This window comes from Bos taurus, chromosome 1, assembly GCF_002263795.3.
Source record: "Bos taurus isolate L1 Dominette 01449 registration number 42190680 breed Hereford chromosome 1, ARS-UCD2.0, whole genome shotgun sequence".
Classification (NCBI taxonomy): Eukaryota; Metazoa; Chordata; class Mammalia; order Artiodactyla; family Bovidae; genus Bos; species Bos taurus.
Window position 1 is genome coordinate 98618586 of NC_037328.1, and position 15255 is coordinate 98633840.

General features: G+C 38.0%; 1 protein-coding gene across 1 annotated transcript in view; it reads right to left on the minus strand.

The window, feature by feature from the left end:
- EGFEM1 (EGF like and EMI domain containing 1) overlaps window positions 1-15255 on the minus strand; it is a 693443-nt gene that overhangs the window by 81463 nt on the left and 596725 nt on the right. The window contains exon 16 of the mRNA XM_059888727.1: window positions 13053-13184. Coding sequence (XP_059744710.1) covers window positions 13053-13184 — 132 coding nt within the window. The remainder of the gene's footprint in view (window positions 1-13052; window positions 13185-15255) is intronic.

A 15255-nucleotide genomic window follows, 5' to 3' on the forward strand; every position in this document is an offset into this window, starting at 1 on the left:
AGTTTTAAAAGGCCGTGCTAGAGACTAATAAAATTATTAAAATTTAAAAAATTAGTCCTGAACAGATGAGTAGGATATTTTACTATCTTGTCAGGTGGATAATGTATTTGAATACTAAGTATGTGGAATGTGCTACTTTACACAGGCTGGCCTTTGCAAACATTTGCACTCTTAAAACTATTTGTCCTCTAGTCTTTTCATATATTTTCAACCAGAACAGTCTTATTGTTCATTTTCAAAAAGCTAAAATAAGAGAGAAAAGAGAACATAAGATCCAAGACAGTTGAATCTTAAGACTTTGTATTAGATACCATAAAGAACACATACTTCAAGATTGATAGCAATAATAACTTAAGAGGCTAAATATAACTAGAATTGGCATCCTCACCATTTCAACAGAACTGTAGTACTAAGGTAGAAACCACTGTTTCTCCTTAGATAATTTTCCAATTTTGAACAAGATCATAGAGATGAAAATCCTTTGTAAAGCATAAAGTGCTAAACAACTTTTATGATGAGATGATTATTAAAATACATCAGACTGCTGGACCACATAGTTTAAATTATAGACATTCTCTGCAAAATGCACACTTCTGTGTATACTATATATGGGTATGGCTAGCACTATCACTTTGCATTCTCTTAAGTTTAAATGTAAATTTAGCAACACAGAGTTGAAATATACAATGGAGATATTTCACAATTCTATAATATAAGGAAATATAATTTGCTGCTGCTGCTAAGTTGCTTCAGTTGTGTCTGACTCTGTGAGACCCTATAGACGGCAGCCCACCAGGCTCCCCTGTTCCTGGGATTCTCCAGGCAAGAACACTGGAGTGTGTTGCCATTTCCTTCTCCAATGCATGAAAGTGAAAACTGAAAGTGAAGTTGCTCAGTCGTGCCCGACTCTTAGCGACCCATGGACTGTAGTCCTCTAGGCTCCTCCGGCCATGAGATTTTCCAGGCAAGAGTATTGGAGTGGGGTGCCATTGCCTTCTCCCATAATTTGCTAGTAATAGCCAACATACTTTATCCTTGTGGGAATACATAGGCAATTTCAGTGATACTACAGAACTTCCGCCTCAAGATTTACAAAATTTCAGACTGAGCTTGCAAAACACTAGTTATGTGGAGCCTCTCACAAAGGTAGGCTTGTTCAGGAAGTCTGAGCTCCTTGCTGCTGTGCTGAAGTGAGACACATTTCATTGTCTGCCAAGCTTCCTTCCCTTTCTTCTCTACACTCAGACCATTGATTAATGATGGCACAAGAACACAGTGAGATCGACAGTATCTTAAAATAGGACAATTTCTTTTCCTTAGTTTCTTGGGCCTATCATTTTTAATACAGAAAAAAAAATTTCAGATATCTCCCAGCCTGTGCATCACTATTGTTTCTGAAGTCAATAGGCAGTTTTTTATTCCAACTTGCAAAGAGCTATTATGACCCATCAGGCATTTACAACTGAGTTACTTCAAACTGCTTGAAAATTAATACACAGATTTCATTAGATTTTCCCCTCTATGTTCTATCTCCTTTTGGGCCCAGAAGATGGAAATTATTCATAATATAGTAAAAGACGCTTGCCTTCAACGTGTTCTTAGAGAATAGACTATGTTAGAAAGTTACGATATAATTATATATTGTTGTGCTATCAGTTTATAAGATACTACCTAATTTTAGAGATGTTAAAATGTGAAAAAACTGTGTCTCAGTATATATGATATAAATTGTGTATGTGTGTGTGTGTGTGTGTATGTGTATGTAAGGAAGGAAGAGGGAGAAGTTAAAACTCAACAATAGAAAAATTCAATGAGTTTTAAAAGTTACATAGTTTTCCAAATACATATCAGCAGAATCATTTAAATATACTCTTTGCATGCTTCACATGAGAGCAAATATCCAGGTATTTGATTCATTTCAACATTAATAATTCTCAGGGATTCTAAATCTTTTCCATCATGACTACACTGGACCTGACCTTCAGGAGTGAGAGGGACCAAGAATGAATCAGATCCATCAACAGAAAATGATGTATGTTGATGGTCAGAAGGGATAATGTATCCTTGAAGAGGCAAGACAATTTTAAACATTTTGTTGATAGAGAACAAAATGAGTTAAACATTTTGTTTCCTTCATTGTCAAGCTTCCTGGGATGCTATTTTAATTTACTTGTTTACCATTCAATTTTAATCCTAAATTAAACTGATATTTCATGTTTTTTTTTTTTTTTTAAATTACCAAGTCCTAAATCACAAATCCTGAAGTTGCCTTCTATTTTTTTTTCTTTTCTTTTTTGAACGTATATAAATCAGTGACTATCCTTTTCTTCTTGAAAGCCATCTTTCTCTGGAATTATATCTGGGTCATTCTATTTCTTTTCCACCTATTTCCATCTTTTTAAAGCAGGAGTCACAAACACAGGTCCTGCCCCCAGAAGAAAGTGGGTAGAATCCCTGTGGGTTAATTCCCACAGAGCTGTGGGCCCAGGACCAATAGGAGAGGGCTTGCCCTCCAATAAAGAGGTGTGAACTGATCAAATGTAACTGTTTGTTCCCATACAGGAAGATGTGTCCAGAGTTCCTACATCTGATTTTTTAAAATATTGAATCACATATTTTAAAACGGAGTTTGCCTGCCATTCAAAATACATCTGCAAGTCAAATTCAGCTCTAAGGCTGCCAGTTTGTAACATCTGCTCTAAGTAAATCTTTATCTCACTTGTCGGTTTCACTTTGTCTGCTGCTGCTGCTGCTAAGTCGCTTCAGTCGTGTCCGACTCTGTGCGACCCCATAGACGGCAGCCCACCAGGCTGCCCCGTCCCTGGGATTCTCCAGGCAAGAACACTGGACTGGGATGCCATTTCCTTCTCCAATGCATGAAAGTGAAAAGTGAAAGTGAAGTCGCTCAGTCGTGTCCGACTCTTCCCGACCCCATGGACTGCAGCCTACCAGGCTCCTCCGTCCATGGGATTTTTCTAGGCAAAAGTACTGGAGTGGGGTGCCATTGCCTTCTCTGTCCCTTTCTCTAGATCCCCCTGAATGTAGGGAATTTAGCAAATTTCTCTCATAGTCTTCTTGGCTTTCCCCTTTAGTGTCTTCTCCTTAGTTATCTCGCCCAAATCATCTATGCTGATGGTTCACACCTCTACCTACTAGTTCTGATTTCTCCTTTAGGTTTTTAGGATCTGACTTTCCAACAAGTAATTGTTCACATATGTGTCATTCAGCATATTTCAAACTATATACACCAAATAATTTTCAATGTTCAAATTTTCATTTTCCATATCTATTCACTAAAACTTGCTACTTGAGTTCCAGTCTTAACACCCTCACTAACTAATCCTGTTCAGTTCAGTTCAGTTAAGTTGCTCAGTCATGTCCGACTCTTTGAGAATCCATGAACTGCAGCACGCCAGGCCTCCCTGTCCATCACCAACTCATGGAGCCCACCCAAACCCATGTCCATTGAGTCGGTGATGCCATCCAACCATTTCGTCCTCTGTCGTCCCCTTCTCCTCCTGCCCTCAATCTTTCCCAGCATCAGGACCTTTTCCAATGAGTCAGCTCTTCGCATCAGGTGGCCAAAATACTGGAGTTTCAGCTTCAACATCAGTCCTTCCAATGAATACCCAGGACTGATCTCCTTTAGGATGGACTGGTTGGATCTCCTTGCAGTCCAAGGGACTCTCAAGAGTCTTCTCCAACACCACAGTTCAAAAGCATCAATTCTTCAGCATTCAGCTTTCTTTATAGTCCAACTCTCACATCCATACATGACCACAGGAAAAACCATAGCCTTGACTAGATGGACCTTTGTTGGCAAAATAATGTCTCTGCTTTTGAATATGTTGTTTAGGTTGGTCATAACTTTCCTTCCAAGGAGTAAGCATCTTTTAATTTCATGGCTGCAGTCACCATCTGCAGTGATTTTGGAGCCCAGAAAAATAAAGTCAGCCACTGTTCCCCATCTATTTGCCATGAAATGATGGGACTAGATGCCATGATCTTAGTTTTCTGAATGTTGAGCTTTAAGCCAACTTTTTGACTCTCCTCTTTCACTTTCATCAAGAGGCTTTTGAGTTCCTCTTCACTTTCTGCCATAAGGGTGGTGTCATCTGCATATCTGAGGTTATTGATATTTCTCCCAGCAAGCTTGATTCCAGCTTGTGCTTCCTCCAGCTCAGTGGTTCTCATGATGTACTCTGCATATAAGTTAAATAAGCAGGGTGACAATATACAGCCTCGACATACTCCTTTTCCTATTTGGAGCCAGTCTGTTGTTCCATGTCCAGTTCTAACTGTTGCTTCCTGACCTGCATACAAATTTCTCAAGAGGCAGATCAGGTGGTCTGGTATTCCCATCTCTTTCAGAATTTTCCACAGTTTATTGTGATCCACACAGTCAAAGGTTTTGGCATAGTCAATAAGCAGAAATAGATGTTTTTCTGGAACTCTAGCTTTTTCGATGATCCAGCGGATGTTGGCAATTTGATCTCTGGTTCCTCTGCCTTTTCTAAAACTAGCTTGAACATCTGGAAGTTCATGGTTCACATATTGCTGAAGCCTGGCTTGGAGAATTTTGAGCATTACTTTACTAGCTTGTGAGATGAGTGCAATTGTGCGGTAGTTTGAGCATTCTTTGGCATTTCCTTTCTTTGGGATTGGAATGAAAACTGACCTTTTCCAGTCCTGTGGCGACTGCTGAGTTTTCCAAATTTGCTGGCATATTGAGTGCAGTACTTTCACAGCATCATCTTTCAGGATTGGAAATAGCCAAACTGGATTCCATCACCTCCACTAGCTTTGTTCATAGTGATGCTTCCTAAGGCCCACTTGACTCCACATTCCAGGATGTCTGGCTCTAGGTCAGTGATCACACCATCGTGATTATTTTAGCTCTGTGCTGAATGGCCTTCTAAAGGTATGATATGTATTAATCTATTTAATCCTTAAGAATCTAGTGAGTTGGGTCTTTTGTTAGTCTCACTTTATGGATGAGAAAACTAAGGCAAAATAAGTACACATCTATTGCAAGTAGAGAAGATATAAGGTCAGGACTCACAAGTTTTTTGCTTATGAAGGAAATAATGGCATCTGGACACTTTCATACTTCAAACCAAATTAGAACATAAAGTGTTCTTTATGTCATGCTGCTGCTGCTGCTGCTAAGTCGCTTCAGTTGTGTCTGACTCTGTGCGACACCATAGACGGCAGCCCACCAGGGTCCCCCGTCCCTGGGATTCTCCAGGCAAGAACACTGGAGTGGGTTGCCATTTCCTTCTCCAATGCATGAAAGTGAAAAGTGAAAGTGAAGTCACTCAGTCGTGTCCGACTCTTCCCGACCCCATGGACTGCAGCCTACCTGGCTCCTCCGTCCAGGGGATTTGCCAGGCAAGAGTACTAGAGTGGGGTGCCATTGCCTTCTCCACTTCATGTCATACTAGTCCTTATATTTAAACACTAAAAAATTATAGTACTAGAATGAGTACATGTTCAACAAGTAAAACTAAATATTCAGTCATAGTAGATAAAAAATTCCAAAACACAGTGACCACAAACAAAAGTAATAAGACACAAAGGGTCTGTGTATCTACATATATGAAAGGTGTGTGTACTGGAAAGTAGAACTTTTTGATGACTCACTGTGTAGAAATAAGAATTTATTTTGTGCTCTGCCAGATATTCAATTTAGGGCTCTGGAAGCAAGCAGCAAGTGTAATCATGGATTACGGTAGACAACTAGCCAGCTATATTTACCAACACACAAGGAGAATTTTAAACACTGTTTAGAGTGGGCAGATCTATAAAAACAAAAAAACTGTGAGACCACTCAGCAAGTGCAAAATGCAAAGAAAATTCTTTGGGTCATTATTTATGTTAGATGATGAACAGGACTTGTAATCTGCTTCTGATTTACAGCTTCTGTCAGCAGGCTCAGTCCAGTTGGACAGGCAGATACACCGGCTGGTATCAAGGTCCTGCTGAGAACTATCATTACTGATGTGGTACAGCAGGCAGCTTAGGTTGTGGAAATAAGTTGGACATGCTGCATACAGACAAACAAAAAACATCCTGCCTCCGTTGTTAAATTGAGCATAGGCTCCTATGGCACTTGATATTTCAACAGTGTTCTTGGCTATGTCTGTCAACCTACAAATATGAGGCCAAAAAAAAGGAAGGACAACCTTAATGAAACTTCCTGACTTCTTAGGTTTTTCTAATTTTTCTCTATTTTCTTTAAATTTTTACAAGCAGGCAGCTACACTATTTAATATCAATACCTATAGTCTCACCTTATACATAGCATTTGCATGGACTTTATTGTTTATCTAGTTCTCAGTTACTAATTACATAACTCCTGACAAGTTACTTAATTCTTCCTAGAGTTAGCTTCCTCATTCATAAAATGGGGATATTGCTTCCCAGGTAGATCAGTGGTAAAGAATCTCCCTGCTAATGTAGAAGACACAGGAGATGCAGGTTTGATCCCTGCTTTGGGAAGATTCCCTGGAGTAGGAAATGGCAACTGGCTCCAGTATTCTTGCCTGGAAAATGTTATAGCCAGAGGAGACTGGCAGGCTACAGTCCATGGGTCACAAAGAATCAGAAATGTCTGAGCATACACACATACACACACACACATACCTTGATGAAAAAGACGTATATAGTGAACACACAAATGGTACTCAACTAGCATGAGCTTGGAGCAATTTATTATCATTGTACAGCATATACCTATAGTTACTATACAGTGTTACTACATATTGGATTATATATTACATAGATATTATATATTGTATATTATCTAGTTAAATCCCTTTTGTTTATAAAAACTAAAAGCCACAGACATTTATTTGCTATTCTAGAATGGCTCTGTTATATTCAGAAGAAATGATTACATACATTGGAGGTGAGTACAGAAAAGCATAAATCTAAAGTCTTGAGAAGAAGCAAAGAACCACAAAAATCTTCAATGGTGTTTGGTGTTATTAGTCATTAAAACCTTTGAAAAAATCTTCTGAAAAGTTCTTTCAAAAATGGAGCACCAACAAAGCTATGGTGCCTGGCAAAAGCTTTCCTTCTCCTTGCACCACTACTGTTATCTTAAAAGTTCTAGCAATTCAATCTGGTTTATTTAGGCTAGTTACATTTTTTTCAGTTCCATAAACTCTGTTTCTCATGTCTATTTTTGACTTGATGGATTATTTCTATGAAACTTTAATTCCAAACTGCTCTACTGAGTTTCAAGAATGTTCTTTAATTGAATCTAGAAAATTTTTAATGAGCATCCCTTGTAAACCAAGACCTGGGGAATACAAAAAATGAATGATCATTTTAATCATGTATAAACAGACATTTATAATATACTATGATGGGCAATGCTACATAGGGCAATGAAAGGGTTTAGTGGTTTTGTTTGTTTGTTTACACATACTGAAAAATAAAAATCCCTGAAGTATTTTAACAGGCAACAAAAATGAAGGAAGAAAAAATTATTTAGGGGAAAAACAATAAATAACAGCACCATATTTTAAAAGCATATGTGCTTGAGAGAATGACAAATGTATATGGGATACAGGTGAGAATAGGCAAATTATGATGGGCTTAAAACTCTTTATGGAATTTTGTAAGGCATCAGTAATTTGTTGAAGGTTATAAATTTACAAGAGTTTGAATGTTTTTAAAAAGATCTAACTGAGACATTATGGATGTTGATAAAAGCAGGAGAAAGCGCAGCCCCGGGACCCACCACTCTTCAACGTAAAGCTCTTCTATCACTGCACTGTGACTCTCTTCCGTTCCCATAGACGATGGGGAGATGAACGCATTGGTAATGACATGCCCGTCAGCCCTCAGCCACATCCCTATTTTAAAACTGAATTTGCACAATAGCTTTTTGAAAGGCCTGTCACTGCTTTAGTGTTGCCTCTTGTTGCACCTCTCTGTGGGAGCTGACATTTTGCTGATACTTCATCAGGCTGGACCGCCTGCCGAGAAGCAGATTGGTAAAGGATATGCATCTCACTGCTGGGAAGGATGGGAAATGTATTATTTAAATACAATTTATTTTATAGCAACTTTAAAAATCAAATTGAGGATTGCTTCAGAGAGGTTGGAAGTATATTATCGCACCTCACCTCTTTGTGCCTGGTGATGCTTAACACTCAAAACTGTTCTAATAGTTTTTTTTTGTTTTATCTTATTTCACTTTACAAGTGTTCTTTTTTCTATCTTAGATAATTGTCTTTTTTAGGAGATGCTAGCCCTAGTTTAGGGTAGGTATGTTACAGGAAGATGGAAAACAGCTTAGTGATTGTTGGAGGGACCACTTGTTTCCTCATGATCTGAGTTAATATTCCAGTTACGTGAACTGAGAGAAAAAGGATAAGGGGTATGAATTTACACATAAAGCAATGCAATGATTTTTAGTCTATTTTTTGAATCTCAAATCAATTAAGCTAAATAATTAATTTTTATTCCAAAAAAAAAAAGAGTAGCCTGATAGCAAATTTTTGGTTGGTTGAAGCTATTTGTTGGTTAATTTAATTCAACCCAAATGTCAACTTAGTCACCTGCTTAGAAACAGGAAAAATGAACACCTGAAAAGTTACGAATTCTTAATATCAAAACAGAAAGTAAAGATTAAGAAATCATTCAGATTTCTCCAGTGGAGAAGGGATAGGCCACCCACTCCAGCATTCTTGGGCTTCCCTTGTAGCTCAGCTGGTAAAGAATCTGCCTGCAATGCAGGAAACCTGGGTTTCATCCCTGGTTTAGGAAGATCCCCTGGAGAAGGGAAAGGCTACCTACCCACTCCAGTATTCTGGCCTGGAGAATTCCATGGACTATATAGTCCATTGAGTCACAAAGAGTCAGATACCACTGAGCGACTTTGACTTTCACTTTCAGATTTTTAAGTTTTCAGGCTACAATTATTTGCCAGCCACTGGTATACTGGAGCTGTTAATACCAGCTTGGAAAGCCAGTGGTTAATTTGCAACCTATTAAATTTTGGGGAATTTTCTGAGACAGTTGATGTCATATTGGTTGCTTGAAATTGCCTTGGTGGGAATATTACACAGGAAATTGTCAAATGAACCAAAACAGGGTTTTTATATTTCAGAGAATCAGTAGTTAAACATTTATCAATTTGTTTACAGAAGGTTCACAGCTGTGTTTATTAGGGTTTTCATGGCACTTAATGATTTTGACCATCATCACCTCATGATGAATCATCATTTCATGATAGTTGATCATATAATGTTTAAAACTTGTTTGATCATGTGTTTAAAAGTTGTATTTGGAATTGCTATCTCCCTACCTGGGGCTTTCCAGGTGGCGCAGTGATGCCAGTGCAGGAGATGACAGAGATGCAGGTTGATCCATGGGTTGAGAAGATCCCTTGGAGTAGGAAATGGCAACCCACAAAAGTATTCTTGCCTAAAAAGTCCCACGGACAGAGGAGTCTGGTAGGCTACAGTCCATGGAGTTGCAAAGAGCTGGACACGACCAAGACCAAGCACACACACATACATACATACACATCCCCTTTCAGTATCTTCTCCCTTATTCTCTTCTAATTTTCTCTTCTTCATAGTGAAGGGGTCTATTTTGTAAACACGCATAAGAAATCATGGCAGAATTTAGAGAAGTAATAACAATGACTAAGGGAAAGGAATATGGGATTTCTGAAAAAAGGGAAGTGAAGTGTCCAGAGGAAACATTTACTACTTTCTTAAAGCATTTTAGTGGTATTGTCAAGTTATGCTCAATATCCAGCTCATCTGAAACAGGAGAAAACAATCTTAAAGAGCAACAAGATCAATTGGACTGAAGAACACACATCTTCACTATATGGGAACAGTTAAGACCACCAGATGATACTTTAAGAATAGACAACTATCTTACGTGTTTAGTGTGTGATTGGTCTGAAGATGATATATTTTCTCCCTTGTAAAGGGGAAAAATAGTTAAGAAGTACATATGGGAAAGGCAGAAATGTAAAAAGGAGAAAAATATTCACTAATAGTCCTTAGAGATGGCCATTGTTAACAACTGCTTTCCTTTCTACTACAATTTCCCACACACATACATGTGTACAGGTTTTTACAAATTTACAAATGCTCTATATATTTATAGAGAAAATACATTAAATGTATTTAATGTACATTTAGTGTCAATTCTCCTGATGTTACACATTCATCCAAAACATGAATCTTAATGGCCTCAGAATAGCCCATTGATGTGTTATAGGATTTGCTTGCTCATTCTTGTTCTGGGTGGCTATGTAGGTTACTTTTATTTTGTACTTTAGTTAGTAGAAATAATACTGGGATAAAGAAAAAGCTGGGATCACTTCTGAGATTATTTGGTAACAGGCCTGATATATGAGACTAAACCTTCATAGAGATGGTACATTCTCATCAAGGGTATGAGTGTCTATTCAACCATAACCGTCACCAACCCTGATACTGTCTATCAAGAAGAAAGAAAATGTATAGTCTACCACAATCCAGAGAGTTTTCTCACACAGTGAAAGCAACACTTTTAAAAAGGAATTATTTTGCCCAAGTATTGTATTTATAATTTCTAATAATTTGAATTTATATAAAGCCAATATCTTTAGAACTGCTTTTTTGTCTCTACTACCTCTAAAACATATTACCTTGTATAGTCTACAAGTATTTTTACAGTTCATTATGCAGAATAACTAAGTTTTAAAATTCTGTAAGCACCATTTTCAGAGTATTTATAAAAATATATATGCATTTCTTCAAACATAAACCCCTTTTTAAAATGCCACACACATTTCTTGTGGAGTACATGAAGCATTTTTAATGAGTCCTATGCTTTGGTTTCATTCATTTTCCTAAATATCCTATTAGGATTACTATATAATTTGTGTTTCTATCTGTGTGTGTAAAATCAGATAATAGCATATAACATTAAAATTGAACTGGTCTAGAAGTTGGGGGATATTTTTGCCTATCCAAATCAATGTATTATCTTATGTATCAGATTGCCAATAAAGTTAGAATTGTCACCTAAAAATCTCTTGGGACTTTCATAATATATTCTCCTTGGTTTTGAAATCTTCAAATGGAAGATAGTTGTAACATAACTATTAAATAAAGAATGAACAGTTTATCTTTCTCTCTCCTTGTTTCTAAACAGTCTATTTATATCACCTGACAATTGAAACAGATATATCACTATCTGCTTAATAATTATTTCATTAAAATTGAGTTAGGCAAGAGAAAATGTCAACTTCACTTTGGAAATAGCAAGTTACTACCTTTTGAATATGTAAATTATTACCTTTAAGCTTTTTTTAAAGGAAACAAGTAGGCTAGGGATAGCCAACTGCTGCACTAGCAAAATTTATACCTTTTGAAAGGCTGTCAACAGTGCCAGAATGACAGTCCTAAAGTACGAATGATCTAGTTATACCCAGAAAAATCATCAGGCAACAACCTTGTTCTATCACTCTTGCTTGAGGGTTATCCTTGGGGCAGTCATGCACTTTCCCAAATGATCAGATGATTAGCTAAGTGCTAAATACTACCCTACTGTTACACCTTATATTTACATTTAAGTTTCTGCTTTTATTTGCTTGCTGCTTTATAGAAAATTCTAAGCACTAGCAGATAATTCAGATCAATGTTCACATCTCATATTATCATAGACAATCCAAACATTAGACTTCTGCTAACCTTGATCAGAAACATTTGAAATAGTAATGTAAAAATACCATTGTTACCATACAGCCCACAGCTTTTCTCAAGTTTTCAAGTAACTGTTTCATGGTGGATGGAGTAGAGAAGGCAATACAGGCAGGGTTAACAGAGGTTATGCAAGAATTACAAGCAGAAAAGGAGATAGCAAAGTAGTAGTTCTACACACTCTTTGAAGCAGCTTCAGTTTGACTAATCACTTTTTATCTGTCTTTAATCTGTTCCCACTCTGACAAGAATGAGAAATACAGTCTAGCAGATTTTTAAAGTGCCTTTCAGTATAACTTTAAATAGTATGCTATGATAGATGGGTTCCAAATATCTCCTAGCTTGCAGGTCTTTTGCAATGAGATTTTACTACCCCTCTCATCAGGAAGTAGAATCTCTTTCTCCTCCCCTTGAATCTGGCTGTCCTTATGACTTACTTTAACCAACAGAAGGTGGCAGAAGTAACAATGTGTGGCTTCCAAAGGTAGGCTTTTGGAGACATTGTAGTTTCTGCTTTTCCACCTTTGGATGCTCTTCCTTAGATTGCTGTCTTAAGGCTGTGATGCTTTGAGGAAGCCCAAGCTAACCTCCAGCAGTCATGTACGGATATGAACGTTGGACCACAAAGAAGACTGAGGGCTAAAGAATAGATGCCTTTGAACTGTGCTGTTGGAGAAGACTCTTGAGAGTCACTTGGACAGCAAGGAGATCAAACTAGTCAATCTTAAAGGGAATCAACACTGAATCCTCAATGGAAGGACTGATGCTGAAGCTGAAGCTCTAGTACTTCGGCCACCTGATGCAAAGAGGTGACTCATTGGAAAAGACCCTAATGCTGGGAAAGACTGAGGGCAGGAGAAGGGGGCAACAGAGGATGAGACAGTTGAATGGCATCACTGACTCAATGGACATGAACTTGGGCAAACTCCAGGAGATAGTGAGGGAGCAGAAGGCCTGGCAGGCTGTAGCCCATGGGCTCGAAAAGAGTCAGACATGATTTAGCAACGGAACAACAACCAAGGTAACCTTGTGGAAATGCTATGTACAGAAAAGGCTGGATATCCCTGATTCCAGCTGATCTACTAGCTAGAAGCAGCCACCAGTGACTGCAGGTGAGACAAGAGGGAGAATCATCTTATCAATCCAAAGAATCAAATTAAAAATTGGTTTTGGCAGGATTTGTTACCAAGTATTGAGGTTTTTTTGTACAACAGATAATTAAAACATACACTCTTACACTGTAGCTCACAGAGCAGTTTTGAAAAAGCATTTATAAAGCTATCAACTTTAATAACTTTGTTGGTCATCTAGTCTAGGTTAATAACTTACATAGGGTACAGGCTTTTCCCATGTAACCAGGAAGACAGTCACAGTTTCCAGTTTCTTTGTTGCACTGACCTCCATTCTCACAGGGTCCACAGAAGAATTGGCATGCTGATCCCCAGAGGCCATCAGGGCAGGCTTGTAAAATAAAACGAGAAAGAAAGAAAGGAGCTATTTATTACCACCTTGTAATAAATCTCAACGTGGTCCCGGATTTCTGCTGTTGCCTAAGTGAGTAGGAAAATGTGTGTGTGTGTGTGTGTGTGTGTGTGTGACTGAGCTGCAAAGAAAGAAACATTCAGAGTAGCCCCTAAGGATTTATCACACTTCCAAAATATTCCATGAAGAAATCAACATGAGGCCATATCTTGTCACTTTGGAAACACACATACAGAGGTTGGCTTTTTGCTAAAAATGTGGTTTTTCAGACAGGAACAATGGAAGCAATTTTGATGTATATTTTTGGAGGCAGTTGCACAGAACAAAATCTGAAATGAGATGTAATTTATAAAGGAAGCTTGGAAGGTGTGGTGCTTGGGATTTGTTCCACCTGAACCCTCTTTTCCCAGTCTTTGCTTATTTTCTAAGCCAGAATAATCATTCCAGAGGTTTGTAATTTCTGTATTTTATAAGAGTGTGCAATGTATAAGGGGGAGACAGAGAGACTTGTGCTGCTTTTTTGAATGTTCTTGAACTAGAAAAGGATGGCTAATACTTCAGGGACTACTGAGGGCTCAGTTAGAGATTTCAGTCTCCACTGAAACCACTGGAATTTGAAACCTGGTAGAAAGCATGCTTTTAACACAGGGAAAACAGTGAGACTTTCTTAAACATGTGATAATTATAGAAAGCTACATAAAACCAAATTTGGCTGTGAAGTATCTTCGAGTCTTGGGCAGAGCTTCTGAATAACAGAATTATTAATTATTTTAGGGTCATACCATTCTTAGCTATTATCTATTGATCACTTCTTCTGTGCCAAGCATTTTACATAAATTAGCTGACATTTTCATAAAAATCCCTATATGACATAGCAACTTTATCTCCACTTACATAAGAAACTAAGACTTGGAGAGGTTAAGTGACTTATTCTGGGTCACGGTTAATGAGTAGCAAAGTCAGTACTGGAATCCAGAACTGGTTTGTGAAATTGGTGCTCTCAGTCACTACACCCAACTTCCGTGATGATACTACTGGTACTCAGCACTTTTCATGTCAGTTAACCGGCTCTTAGGGTTCCATCAGTGTTCAAAATTTCAAGTTCATCAATATGGAACTAGTCCAAGAAAAATTGGTCCTTTTAACGGTGACACAAAGGCAGAACAGGCCTCTTTAGAGAGACTCAAGAGACTTCTGGGCCAGAGTCCTCCATAGTCAAGTCTGTCCGCACCTGGGGTCCAAAATACCCCAGGCTACAAACTAATCAATGCAAGGCAAAGATGTTAGTTTTTTTTTTCCTCCCTCTCTCTCTTTTTTGCTATTTCACAGATTAGTGTAGAAACCAGCTCTACTGCTCTTAAAAGTCATCACTGATGGGCTAAATAAGGCCTGGTGCTGATTATGGAGAGCACTGTTCATTAGTGCCATTGAAACAATTTGCAGTCTTTAATTAAGTATTCATCTGCAATCTAGACACAGGTCTGGAGTCAAGATTTTTAAAGATATGCTTGGCTCTAGGAGCACTTGGGCTACTTCACTCTTTGAAAAAAGAGAAAGAAGAACAACAGGCCTGATTTTCATCATGAACAACACTTGGAGAGCTTTTCTTGCCTTGATTTTAGCTGCCAATCATGGTGATCCTGTTCACCCGCTCCAGTCTGAGTCATAATTTCATTTTGTGGTTAGACAAAAATATCAGAATTGGACAAAGTTATCTGATTAAAAAATAATATGTTTTCCTGAGACTATGGTGACCTCTCTATTTTGCTGATTTACATATACTTTCAACTCATTTTCCTTCACAGTGGGAATCTCAAAAGCATTTTCCAATATAGTGTATTCAGCAGTTGCTTTGAGAAAATGTTATCAGAATAAATCAAATTTACCCAGGTGTGTATATATGATATTATCTCCCATGTGTTGACTTCTAGGGCACAACTTCTCTAGTAGGGAAATGAATGAGGGGCTGACTCTAGGCTTAAAATCAGTTGAAGCAGAAGGAGGTTTAGATATTGGAATGGGACCCACTCTCATACCATGTTCAATGCAT